The 13796-nt window shown below is 37.6% G+C and overlaps 1 protein-coding gene across 4 annotated transcripts in view; it reads left to right on the forward strand.

Annotated features, from left to right (window-relative positions):
* Positions 1-13796, forward strand: part of pcdh11 (protocadherin 11) — a 163638-nt gene that overhangs the window by 59788 nt on the left and 90054 nt on the right. For all 4 annotated transcript variants that reach the window (XM_032554871.1, XM_032554872.1, XM_032554873.1 and 1 more), the window contains exon 4: positions 9639-9698. In XM_032554871.1, the coding sequence (XP_032410762.1) occupies positions 9639-9698 (60 nt within the window). The remainder of the gene's footprint in view (positions 1-9638; positions 9699-13796) is intronic.

A 13796-nucleotide genomic window follows, 5' to 3' on the forward strand; every position in this document is an offset into this window, starting at 1 on the left:
CCTGCTTGCGTGGAATCCCCAGGCAATGGCTTAGTTTACTTGTGCTTTGGATTGCCTCTGTAAACATAAATCAGATGTTCATCAGAACAAAAACACTTGTCCAAAATTGTACCATTTGGACAATGTTTGACTTGTCTACGTTGCCATCATTTAGTTCACAATGTCATTCATTTTACTGGTTTGTTTTCAATTTCAACTCTTTATGACTTCTTTATTGTGCAGGAGGAATTTGTCTTGTGATACGATAAATGTAGTATATATTTCTGCTGACTTGGGGACACTAATTTTTTTAACTCCTTGGCCAGGCTGAGAATTCTGACATAAAAAGTGAACAATTCAACCATTTGCTCATTTCTGAATGATTTCTAGAAAGGCTACAACTCTGATAGATTTTTGTTATAATATATGTAGTGTATTGGCTCATTTACAAAGTGGCAGCAACTGTACCAGCTCTGTTTGCATAAAAATATACAGTAGAACATAAAAAGTGGATGGGAGGTCAAATTGGATTTTATATTAAGCATGTTGAACTCTGCGCTTGTAAAGCATTTTTTTCTAAGTAGTTGCATAACTTTTTTTTATTTAATTCCACTGTTTTAGATCATATTGTCAGTTTTTCAAACAGGTACTTAAATTCAAAGAACTTTGGGTGCTTTTCTTGCTGAGCTTACGGAACCAAGTAATTTAACGTGACTGAATGCTGTTAAATTTATTAACAGAAAGTTTTGCCTGACCATGAGAGGCAATAACTTGCTGCTAATAAAAAATTTTAATATTCTTAATTCTCTGCTCAACCAACTAGAGAAAGAACTCCAGGAGTAAATTGAGCAACTTGATGATAAGCCTAACAGCAAAGCAGCATTCAGGCATTTAAATGAGGCCATTAACAGTTGCTTAAAACAAGAATAATGAAGTGGTGACAACGAATTTCTGTTTCCTTTTGCCTTTATAGAAGACTGTGATGTAGGAAAAATTCTAACCTCTTAAGCACATTGGTGTGACAGTAACTCTTTAGATCATCAGTACACAGTGAACATTGTAATTGTGAACCAGAAAAGTAAGCCTTAGCCCCATTTCAGCATAACCTCATCTTTATACTTAAAGCTGCTTCTTACTCATCCATGCACAGACGTACAGAGAACACTCAAACATACCCTCTTAATCTGTTTTGACACACACATGCATTTTCATGCAAACATGCTATTGCAACACACAAACAAGCACAAATGTGGCACACGCATGCACAAAGCAAATGTTCCCACAAAGTAGATGAGCTCCATTCTGTAACGAATCGAAAGCATCTGCAAAGCTAGTTCTTCTCAGGCCATGGAGGCGTGCATCAGGCGGCGAAAGCGCCGGCTTGGTGTCCCAGGGTGGCTCGTGTAACACTTGGCCTACTCCCTTGCCACTGCCTGGATCAGAAAGGCCTACTGCTATCATCCCGGCGCTGGCAGCAGCGAGGCTGGTCTCTGAATGACAAATTGGTTAGAGAGAACGAGCAATGAGAGCAGGCCAAGAATCATACTTTGAAGAGAGAAATGCATTCCTGCTTTTCGACAAGCATGGCACATTATATGGTCAAGTGTACAAGTCTGACTCCCATCATGTGGACTGATCCAGATCCCAAAGACACTTAAAATGAGGCAAGGCTCTCTCATCAAGACAATGCCAAAGTATTTATCTTAGAAAGTCACCCAAACTATGACAGGATTAGAACGCTTTTCATCAGGCAGTCTCTCGTCGCATGGCCTCAATTTGTGTCAAAACTGCTGTTACACTGTTTGAGAAATTATTATGTTGTCACACATTTTATATATAGAGCATTTAATTTTCAAAATTGTCTTTATTACTGTTTGAGGTTACAGGAAAAAAAAGTTTTACGTTTTCTTTTTTTTTTTACTGACTATAGACTAACTACATATTTCATAAATGGTTCATGTGTTCAGAATTAACATATGAACTGCCTACATTAACACATGAAACTGTCACTGTCAAAACACATGCAAGCATTCAGTGTTATTGATCTCACACCTGGCATAAAGTCTTGTTGTTCTCATAAACTTTTGTTTTGCCATCTGTCTGTCTTTCTTTTTTTTTTTTATTACAGTCAAGACAGTAATTAATAATTTGAGAATTTATATTACCATTGTGACCAAAAAAGCCTGTGGGGGAATGTGTTCTCATGACACCAAATCCAAACTTTTGAGCCACAACTCTAAAAGATATGTGTGACACATAGAATCACTGTGCATCACTAAAAGAATCCCATGACTGCTGTGGTTGCAGCATCGGATGGGTCTGTGGTTTTTTTAAAGGCACATAAAACCAAGACATTTTTTACATGCTAGTCAGTTTAGACGTGAAATATTAGGTTGTTGCAGTTAACCTGATGATAAAGATGAATGTCATTTTGTAGCACTATTTGAGTGCATACATACTGTACCTCCAAATAAAAAAAATCCAAAATAAAAATTAAAAAAAAGATTTGGAACGGCCAAGCCATTATCCTAACCCAGGAATCAAAACTAAATCTGACAGAAAATCTGTGAGGTAACCTAAAGAGGACAGTGGACAAGTTATGCCATCAAAATTTAATAGATTTGGAAGAACCCTTGTAAGTCACAGAAATAGCACATCAATACTTCTGAACTTCATTTCTGGTTGATCAGATTCAGTAAAATGGTTGTCTTTTGTGAACTTTATGATTTAATGCTGAAATTACATTTAAAAAACTCTATTATAAAAATAAAACATGTTGCAACCTAGCTGTAGTTGCAGCACTTTGACAATTACTATTCAATGTTTTTTTATTTTCTTGTGTGTGTATTACATTTGCTTATTTGTTTGCTGTTGACTGTACAGAATATATGTCATGTGAACAGTGGAGAGAGTTTAGAAATTATTTATTATGGTCTGAAGTTTTATAGCTTCCAAAACAAGAAACTTTAACAGTGAGGATGGAACACCATTGAGGGCCACTGCAAAACAATAAAAACCAGAATCCCCTGACAAAATAAGACTGTGAGATTGTTTATGAGACATTAGGGAAACGGAAAGCTTTAATGAAGCACCAAATACAGCAAATGACATACGCATACAGAATGTTTGATTATTATGTTAGGACATAAATGGTTTTAGCAATGTTGTTTGGTATCTTTTCTAAAAGTATATAAAAAATTCTAAAGCAAGAACTCTAGCAGCAGCATTCTGTGGGCAATAAAAGTAGTACTAAGCTGCCTTGTAAAAAGAAAAATAAAATCCCCCAAACAACCAAATCCTGCTTCAGTTAATCCAGAGAGGCGCTGCATTTTAAAAACAATCTCCTGCACAAGAAAGAGGCCGTTTCTACAAAATAATAAAAAATAATGTCCCTGGTAAACAAAGAACAAAGAGGAATGGATGGTGACCATCTGCTTATTATTGGAAATGAACTGGATCTTATTGCACTTGGTCAGTATATATTTAGAATCAGAATCAACATTATGTACCAAGTGTGTGCAAATAAACACAAAACACTTAAAATACTATGAAATATGTTGTGTTTTAAACACAACGGCTGTGTGTTTATTAATTACACAGTTTTTCAGTAGAGCTTTAGCTCAAATGCAAGCTCCCTCTGTCTTTGGGACTCACCCCTCAAACAGAATGGTTATGCCTTTTCTTTACCAAATCAGTCATGACATCGCACTGATGCAATGCAAGGTCTGCAGACTTGCCATGTCAGAAACACACACGCCCGTGCACGCCTACGCAAGACACCGGATGTAAACCACACAAATTCCCTCTCTCAGCACCTCCAGAATTGGGTTTGAGGTTGCAGAGTATTTTACTTTTGTTGTCAAATTGCTTTGCAAATGAGGCCCACCCTGGCAGAATTTCAAAGCACTTGTGCTATATGTGCAGCTTCCTTCAGGCACTGGTTTCTGAACCTTCATCATTTTGTATGCATATGCACAGTACTGCACTAAGCGCACATGGAAGACTAGATAAACATGCCAAGCTGGGAGGAAGATGGAAGCCGGCATGCTTATGTCTCGTCAGCCTGTCTGTGTTGACTTTGTGTTCCCCAGCATGACTGACATGGTCTATCTAATAACATGGCAGGTAGACAGTATGAAAGCCTTGTAGGGATCTACCCATTAAAATGATATTCAATCATTTTTTGATGGGCTTCTTTTTTTCATCGCCTGAAACCACGCCTTGTAATGATGCAAGGTCCAAGCACCATTCACACTGAAATGTTGCATTGCTTGGAGAGTCATCAAAATAATTATTGTGATGTGTTCAATTCTTGCCTTGGCAATGACAGTAATGTGAGATGATTGTGTGAGTGTATGGAACATTTGTGTTTCACGTTGACTTAATTTTTACTATATATCTTCCTGCTCCATGGTCATATGTTTCTATAATGGGCTTGTCTTTGTGATGCAAGTATTGGACACAAAAATGCTGCTTTGATTGCAAGTCCCATTCAGTCTCTAAATAATAATAGTGCTTGAACTGAAATATTGCAATGTAGCTCCAGGCTACTGTTAATGAACAACAGCAGGGCACAGTTTGAGCTGAAGTGGGGATTAAAGAAATTCAAACCTAACTTTGTCTTTCAAAGGCAAATAATAAACAGTGGGGTCACTTTCTTTAAACCCCAAACAACTGTGTCATTATCCTCAAAGAAGAGAGGCATGATGTCTTCCATCTGAGCTTAGAAATCTGTACAGGTTTCTAAACCTACAGAGGTCTAAAAACAACCTTATGTTTTAATAAACATATTACAGTGATAAATAAATATGACATCAAACTTCATCACCCAGTGTTCTCACCCTGCCTAACACATGCAAGCTTCATTCCTTTTATTACAGTGTTAATAAAAAACACATTCAAGAGATGTATGTGTATTACACTTGTTACATTCTGCATTTTCACTGCCTGTCAAGAACTATTCTCAAATTGCAGAGAATAAGCAAGCCAGGGGAAATCCATTGAGAGGGATGGAGACAGAAGGCACGAGAAAGAGAATATATTTGGAGCTATGTTCTGTAGATCAAAAACATGGCAGTCACATGATCAAAGGCATTTGATAATCCTTGAACTACATTGCTCCTTTAATCCTAGTCAAAGAACTGTATTTTATTGGTCAGGGTGAGGAAGGGGGTAGGGTGCGGTGCAGTGTTGGGGTAGCAAATGGGGCTAGAAAAGAAGTAACTAACTGGTAGGAATACAGTTTACTGAATGCTGTGCTGCACTTTAGCACAGGCTGGGCAAGATCACAGTATAAAGCCTCCTTGTATGTCCACAAAATGGAGGCAGAGTCGTTGGGGGTGATGAGCACAAATGTGCCACAAGTCCCTGTCCACTCAGCTCTGAATGGTGCTTTTGTTTCTCTTCCGTGAGGCTTCTTGGGGAAGCAATGAATGTGACTACATTGTTATATATTACATCTGCTACACGAACCTGTGTTGGGGTTATACATCACCCTCCACAATTATTGCCAACCCTGGTGAGGATGCCTACAAAAGCCCGAAAATAAATAAGTGCAATAGAGACTTGGTGGCCCCAAGATGAAAATCTTTTCTGTAGTTCTTTTACTGAGAGTTTTGGGGATTTTATATGTCTTCTATTTTCCTACTCATAATGGTGAGAAAAACTTACAGTAGATCCCTATTGTGTCTCACAGTTAAAGTTGTTTCTAAACTTTACAAATATTGTTCTGATTATAGACTCAGGCTATTTTATTGTAGTCATTTCCTGACCTATTAGCATTGGCACATACCTGCCTCATACTTGAATGACTAATTTTGTTGTCTTTTCAACTTTTAAGTATTGGCTACAAGAAAGAGGCACCTGTCTTACCATATTATAGGCTTACAAAACCACAGACGTAGGCTAATGAACTTTTCCACATTTTGTATTGCTACAAACCTGAACACATGTATTGGTATTCAGGGGTTCCCTGTTGGTTTCACGTTCATCCAGTATTCCCTGCAAATACTGCATTTGCTTGGAAACATCATAACCAACAAATCAATAAAGCAACAAAGGGACAGACATTACGAAGCAAAGAAAACTTATGTAAATTTATGTTCTCAGACACTTTCCAACCAATCTGACACATCTTGAGTTATTTGGTAAAGAAAAATTGACAAACGTTTATATCTCTGATTGTGCAAAGATGCAACAGACCTGCCCTAAAAGTCCATCCATCCATTTTTATACACTATTAAAGGCAAAAGGTTCATTCTTCAGTGGTGTCAATAAGTGTGCAAAGTGTTATGTCCCCTGTTTTTCAGCACATGTAATTAAGACTGTATGAGTTGTAGGAGCCTTTGATGGAAGATATCAGGTTGAAGAGAAACAATTTTTTGAGGAAGAGCAAAAGCATTTTTACTAAATCAGCATGTCTCCAAGAAGTCAGACGAAGAAACCTCATATTTCAGTTATTGTTCCATTTCCTCAGTAAATTATTTCTGTTATATATCATAGAATTGTGCTCTCTGGGCCTCATCAAATTACAATAACCACCCGCAGCACTCTGAAAATACAAAAACATCAATATGTGGTGTAATCAAATGCCCTCTGTTGCAAGCTCTGTCAATGTCGTTTCTTTATCAGATACAAAATGTCCCTGACCAAAGTTGAAAAGTGACAGCTGTTTTTCGTGTTTTGTGCTCTCACTTTGGTTTTCTCCTCTGAATGTGCCATCCTTCATAACTCTCATAAATCTGAGGATGAGCCATTAGCTGTTTCTCACAAAAGCTGCATGGTTTCCCACTGATGAAATACTAATCATTAATAATCAGTGTCTGCAGGAGTGGGATTCAGTAGGACTGGGTGACAAAGGGATGATGTGGGAATTAAAAGTGACATTTTACTCAGCTCGAAGAATAAAGTGAGAATAGAATCTTTAAAATAAAACAATTATCACCGTAGCTAAAGAGTGCATATTTGTATGTACAAACAAAAGGAGGGATTTTAAATCATTTCTGGCTGGCATCAGGGATTCTTATTTAAATGAACAAAAGTCCATTCTGACTTTAGAAACACATTTTATACCGTCAGTCTTTATTTCACCACATTATTTGTGCTTTTTAATGACAGAAATGAACCATGTGAAACTTAAAAATATGCCTATTGTTTTTTTATTTAGAATAAAATTCAACTGAATAAAGTGTTTTTTTCTGTTTTAACAGAAAATACAATATATTTTAAGTTATTTACAAGCTATGGTGGAATGAGTTGTGTGAGGCTGTTCTTTTTCATTTCTAACTTATTGATTAACCTTCAGTAGAAAATGGCCAAATTTTCCGTATTGAAAAGCCTTGGTCACTTCATAATTAATAGGAAAAAAAATCACTTTCTTTTCCATTTTTGCTTGTGTAAAAATATAGCAAGGAATTTAAAATTCATTATTTTGGAAGCAAAGTTTGGAGCCAAGGTCGGGTAATTTCCTCACATCTCTGAGCAAAAACCAGAAAAAAAAGAACATTGAGAAAACAAACAAAGCCCATTTTTTGCTCATATTCCAAAAGAAAAAAAAAAAGTGTATTTGCCTTGTCGTCGTTAAGATATCATGTCTATATTACATCCTCAATCTGTAGGGAAAATTTTGTCTGCTAATTCTACCGTCACAGAAAGACCCATTTAGTCATTTATATTTTATACCATGGTGTTTACGCTACGCTGAAAGCCTGCTTGTTTTTCTTTTTCTTTTTTTTTCCTCCTTCGGCTGCTGCGGCCAGTGAGGTGTTCTCCTCCTACGCGGCAATGAAATATAGATGTTAAGAGTCTGGAGAGCTGAGTGTCTCATCTGTCCTGGTGATACCATAAGGCAACCATTAATAGTGTCACAGCGCATCAGACATACCACAGGCACATAATTGGATATGAGGACATAACTGAAAGCACCTGCTTGGAAATCAACAGGGCCTTCCCAGGGGGTAGACCCTTAGTAGATTCCAAAAGACATTTTCCGAGCCCATCCACTTTCCTGCTGGGTTTGGCCTCACCCACTGCTCTTTTCATTTCTCACCCAGGTCAGTTTAAGAAGGCTTGTTGTTTACTCTTTTTTTGTGCAGTTGCTATGTGAGTATGCAAATAGTTTGGATCTCTGCATAATCACAAGCAGCAGGACCATCTGTTGTTGCCTTGTTGACGTACCTTGTGTGTACTTTTTAATGGTGTTTTCTTGTGTCTGAGTGATGTATTGGTGTATTAACAATGTGATGATCATTTAACCTCAAAATGTGCTATCAGGCGCTTGTGCAAAAGTCCTGAACATATGCTCAGTGGAATCTTCTGACAAAGACGGATTTATAATCCATGCGGAGAGATAGAAATATGGGGAACTGGAAAACAAAGGCAAAAACATGGGATTTATAATCAGGATAGTAAAATGAGAGAAAATATTTGCAGATTCTAGTGTTTGGGCAAAACACCAAACTCCATGGCAGTCACACACTGGTGCATCTTAATAACTTAAAAATATCCAAAAAAAGTGAACTTATTTAGGTAGTTCAGTTAAAAAAAGTGAAGCTCAGAGATTGCAAAGATGCATTTGCAATGAGTGACGTACAGCATTTATTTCTGTTAATTGTGATATTTCTTGATTGAAGCTAATGAGACCCCTCAATTATTCTTCTCATAAAGGTAGAATATTACAGAACACCAATTAAAGAAGCCCATTTGAATACAAAAAATAGCATTGGCCTGCTTATTTAAACTTATATGTAATGTAAACTCCAAATAAGATTAAGCTACAAAAGACCATTATAAAAGTTCCTGGCAGTTCAGTGCTGTATCCAACATCGGAAAGTTTAGTGAAAGGTAAAAATCTGATAGAAAATCATGCTTATACAATAGCAGTCTTCAAAAGATTATAAGTCAAACTACATGATTATGTTTGATTTAGAAAATTATCCCACCTCCCACACACTGTAGGAGGTATTGTCAAGAGTATGATGAGGTACCAGACCCAACAGAAGAGCTGAATTCTGTTGCTCAAGTAAACTAGGGTTCCTTGATGCCTCAGCTGTGCAACAATACCTTGTTGTGTTGTGCTGAATACCTTCATGCCACACTACAGTAGCTCCTGCAAAAGGAATCACAACCCATCAAATATTGAGAGCGCTGTGCAGTACTTGGACTTTTCTGTGGGTTGACAAATTACTACTCCAATTACCATTTTCTGAAAAACTGGAATTTGGTTTTGCATTAGCTGAAGGTCATAGGTAACAAAATTAACGGAGAGTATTATATGCACAAATTTAAGTTTTTGAATTGAATTACTGATATAATTAACTTTTCGTAGACATTATAAATTTGAAAACCTGCATGCCACTCATTTGTGAGACGCTCTGGATAAAAATGTCTGTGAAATGTTACGTGAATCGCCTTACTCCCCACTAAGTGAGGCACGGAGAGATGAGGCTTCTGAAACATTTAAAATGTGACGATCAACAAAAGCTGCTGCTTCTGGATTAGTGGGTGGCAGAGAGTGGAAGTGGAGAGCCACTTAACCCCCATAAAAAAATATAACAAAAATGCTAAATAGCAGGCACCAGGACATAAGCTGCAACTTCTGTCACTAAAGATTTGCCTGGAGATGCACTCTACACGTCCCTGATAATGTGTTTTTCTTGTAGAACCCCGGCCAGACACCAGAGAAGACTTTTAACTCTCCACCACCCATTTGTCCTCATAAGGTAAGCTTCTGCTTTATTTCAGTCAAGGGATAAAACATAATTCTGTAAAATAATGGCAGATATTTTAGGATGTTCTTAAGTTACAATGTAAATCTGTATTTTGTTTTTCTTTTTTTTCTGGAAAGGCTACTCTTTGGTTTTTGCATACCTTGTATTTTTTGTTTGAGTTTTGTTTCACAAGTCTGATCAAAGCCTCAATGAGTGTATTATTCTTTGTGAAATGATGTATAAACTCTAACTTTTTACCGGAGATTCTAACAGAAGCTGCTTTTATTTCAAACCAACAATTTCATTTTTGGCTCTTGCCTTGAGCATTCTGTAAATCATTCAAGATCTATTTAACATGAGGTGAGAAGGGCAAAATTATTCAATACTAATTAGTAGTTATCAGGCACAGTCAAAGTCATTATTTCTCTCTGATAGTCTCAAGTCATCTCTGTGCAGTAAAGTTATTCTCCCCTTCAACCTTTCCTCTCAGTGCGTGCTTCTTGCAAATGTGATAGGGTGCTATCCAGTGAAGTTCGCACAATTTTACTTCACTTAGCACCAAACACATCAAAAATGCCTATGTCCTTTTCTGGATGAATGGCTGTTATGGTGGAGAGTGGCTCATTGCAAAAGTGGACCTTGGTAAAAGGAGCCCAGTGGATGGAGGCTGTCTGACAGCCTGTCATCAACTGTTCAAAGCCTAGCACTGCTCTACATCCCTAATGCACAACCAGCTGTCTAAAATGACTCTCGGCGCATTCATATCCAAAGATAGTTGTTAGACAGTAAATAATAACAAACCAATGTGTTTCTCCTCCCAGTCTGTTGATGAGAAATCTAATGGAAAGCAATTTAGCTCTGTCGTTTATATGTCAGTGCCAAAATAACACGTCTGGTCCTCAACCCCATGGCCTGAACTTTGAACGTGGTTCCCTCTAAATTCGCCAGATTCTTTCACTGTGTCAAATTTCTGATGTGTTACGTGTGTGAAGCAGGGAGTTTTATGCAGTAAAAAATATTTCTAATTATGCGTTGTTTTTGCCTAAGTATGTTTTTCTTTTATTTTTTGCCTGATCTTGTTTTAGTAACAAGACAAAAACAAGAAGCAAGTGAAAGCTAAACAGATAAAGAGAATGAAATTACAGTCCTCCAAAAACTGCTGTGCAATAGACACTAGCTTGGGTTCTTGCTATTGTACTCTTGGATTCAAATATGGACCGATCCAGGCCTCAGTTGCTTTAACACTGCAGGTTCAGGTTACTGGTCTTTAACCTAGAAGATAGGTCAAAGTGACAAATGTTTAACAATGAGGCTAACAAAAATGTCATAAAAAGAATAGGCCTGTAAGAAAGATGGTTTTCAAAACAAAAGTTTCACTCAATATATGAGTTATGGTGGTACTCAAACATTTTAACCTAACACAACTAAAGTTGACAATGGAGAACCAACTTAAGTCAATATTTTGAGTGAGTCTTAATGCTAGTGTTAAAACCACCTAGTGTCTGATCCAATAGCATTATCCCAGCATTTGGGGTAAAGAAACAACCCAGCACTTTTCACTGATTTGTGACTTGTAAAGGCATGATTTAATACAGAAATAATTCCTTTCCACAAAAACACTGCCATATAACCGTTTCCTTATTATAGCACACAACTGAACACACCCTTTTTATAATTTAGAAAACAGTAACCATTGTAAAATACTCACATTGGATAAATGTTTTTTTTTTAAACCAATGTGCTTTTCTCTGTGCTACAAATTGATAATTGGCATAATCTAATATAATTAGGCATTGAAAAATGTTTTTGTGCAGGAGCTAGAGCCTTACTTTGGACGCCTGTACTATGTCTGTCTGCCATATTTCTATCTGATTATATCCTGACTGGACTTCTTCTCTTTCCATCTTCAAATAGTTAATCGGGGCTGATGTAACAGGGGAACACCGTGGGTTTGTGGATGGTGTTATTCACGTTTTAGCTGTTAGCACCGGAACATAATCTCCCTCTAGTCAGCTCACATTAGTCTCCATGATCCGCACCAGCCCAATATGTGCAGTGAATGCAATGGGGCCAGCTGGGGTAATTTAGTATGTCAGTCAGCTCAGGAGGCTGGTAAAATGAGTAAATGGCTGAATACGATTTATATGTAAAGAGTATTCTGATTATTATGGTTCTCAGAATGGAATACATTCTCTCTTTTGAAACTTTTTTTTTTCTTCTACATTGTGTGAATCCCCCAGATAGACATTGAAGTGAACAGAAGCCTTTAAAACTGACTGCTCTATGATTATATTAAGGGTTTGAGAGGGAGCGAGGAAAAAAGAGGAGGGAGGAGATCTGATGCCCAAGCACTAAGTATATATAATTGCTTCTTGACACACTGGCCAAATTCTGCAGTGCCAGGATCTGAACGAAGATGATTAACGGCTGTCCAAGTGGGTGGGCACTACAGGTCGTTCAGGGCCTTTGGTTTCCATAGTGATACTAGTCTAAAGGCCACATATTGCATAGTGAACATCCCCATGGTCCACATATTATCAAACTACAATTATAACTTGCATCAAGAGCATTGACAGGGCAATGCAAAATTCTATTTATCTACCGAGCATTCATTCCACTTTTCTTTCACCTCTGCTTTTCTTAAATGCTTCTCCCTTGCTAGTGAGAAGATAAAAAGTGAGACATCTTGCATTATGTGAATAATTGATGTGTGGGTTCACCTCACATCATCATTACAGTGCAGCATTCAGTGTAAGAGGTGAAGGTAAGATCATATTTCTGACACAGAGCTTGAGGCAGTAGAAATTGTGTTGGTTTTTCACAAGGTATTATGCAGTATGCATTACAGGTTCACATCACTGCATGACAGGTAACTAAATGAAATATAATCACTGATGCAAGCATAGAAACATGCTATCGCAGCTGTAGAGTTGTAATTATGATCTGTTCGTTTCTTTGTCAAAGTTGAATGATTTTAACTGGAACTATTTGAAGTGGCCTGATGCAATGACACCCACGCACCAGCCAATTTATTAGGTACACCTGTTTAATTTCTTGTTAACACAAACAGCAAATTGATTTGATCACATGGCATTACCAAGAAATCTAGACATAGTGAAGACATTGTTACACCAATGTAGAAGGAACGGCACTTAAAGTGACTTTAAGCCTACTGGGCTGTTTGTGGGATACAGGCGAGTCAGAGCATTTCAGAAACAGTTACTCTGTGGAGACTTTTACTTGCAGAAAACTGTTAATAATGAAAATATCCATTGCATAGCCATTGTATGGACCAAAATGCCTTGTTAAGGACCAAGAAAAACAGGGAGAAGACAATGAATAAACAACATTAATTTGGATAAAGTTTACCAAACACCATATTTAAATTCACAACATGTCAGCATGTCGCCAGGATGCACATGAACTTCAGCTACAAAAGAGCATGTTGGGTGCCACCTAAAACAGCAAAGTGTGGTCACAGCTTGGATAAACTAACCAAAATTAATCCAAATCGATTTTGGACAATCAGTTTGGACAATCAGTTATTGTCTAAAGTTGGACAATAACTGATTTGGAAAGTGTTCACTCATCTCATGAGTCTCGTTTTCAGGTCTAATCTGGTGTCACCTGCTAAAAACCAGCCCCTTATCCTATGCTATTTGCTTCGTACAGAAAGTCTGGGCTCTCGGCTGTTGAGACCTGATTGCTTCCTGGAGGCGTGGACTGTGTTGAGGTTTTAAATTTTACCCAATTGCTAACATTTGTCAGTGACGTATGGAATGCGGCAGTTCAATGCTAAGGAGCTTACCGGTAATTGCCTGCACTGTAAACAACCATCCTCCACTGCGAAAATTGAGAAATTGCACAGGAATGCAATAGCGAGACTAAATCAGATGTAAACAGCATAAAAAAGATAGATCCATCCTGCCTTGCATGAACGCTAAGGTGCTGTAATCATGTGGGGGATGGATATTTTCTGAGCCCCTTAGTAGCATGAGCATTTTTTAAATGCCACAGGCTACTTTAGTATTACTGCTGACCATGTCCATCCCATTAAGAGCACAATGTCCCTATTTTTTATAACTGCTACTCCTAGCAAGACTATCCAAT

The sequence above is a fragment of the Xiphophorus hellerii genome, chromosome 23, assembly GCF_003331165.1.
Source record: "Xiphophorus hellerii strain 12219 chromosome 23, Xiphophorus_hellerii-4.1, whole genome shotgun sequence".
NCBI classification, from domain to species: Eukaryota; Metazoa; Chordata; class Actinopteri; order Cyprinodontiformes; family Poeciliidae; genus Xiphophorus; species Xiphophorus hellerii.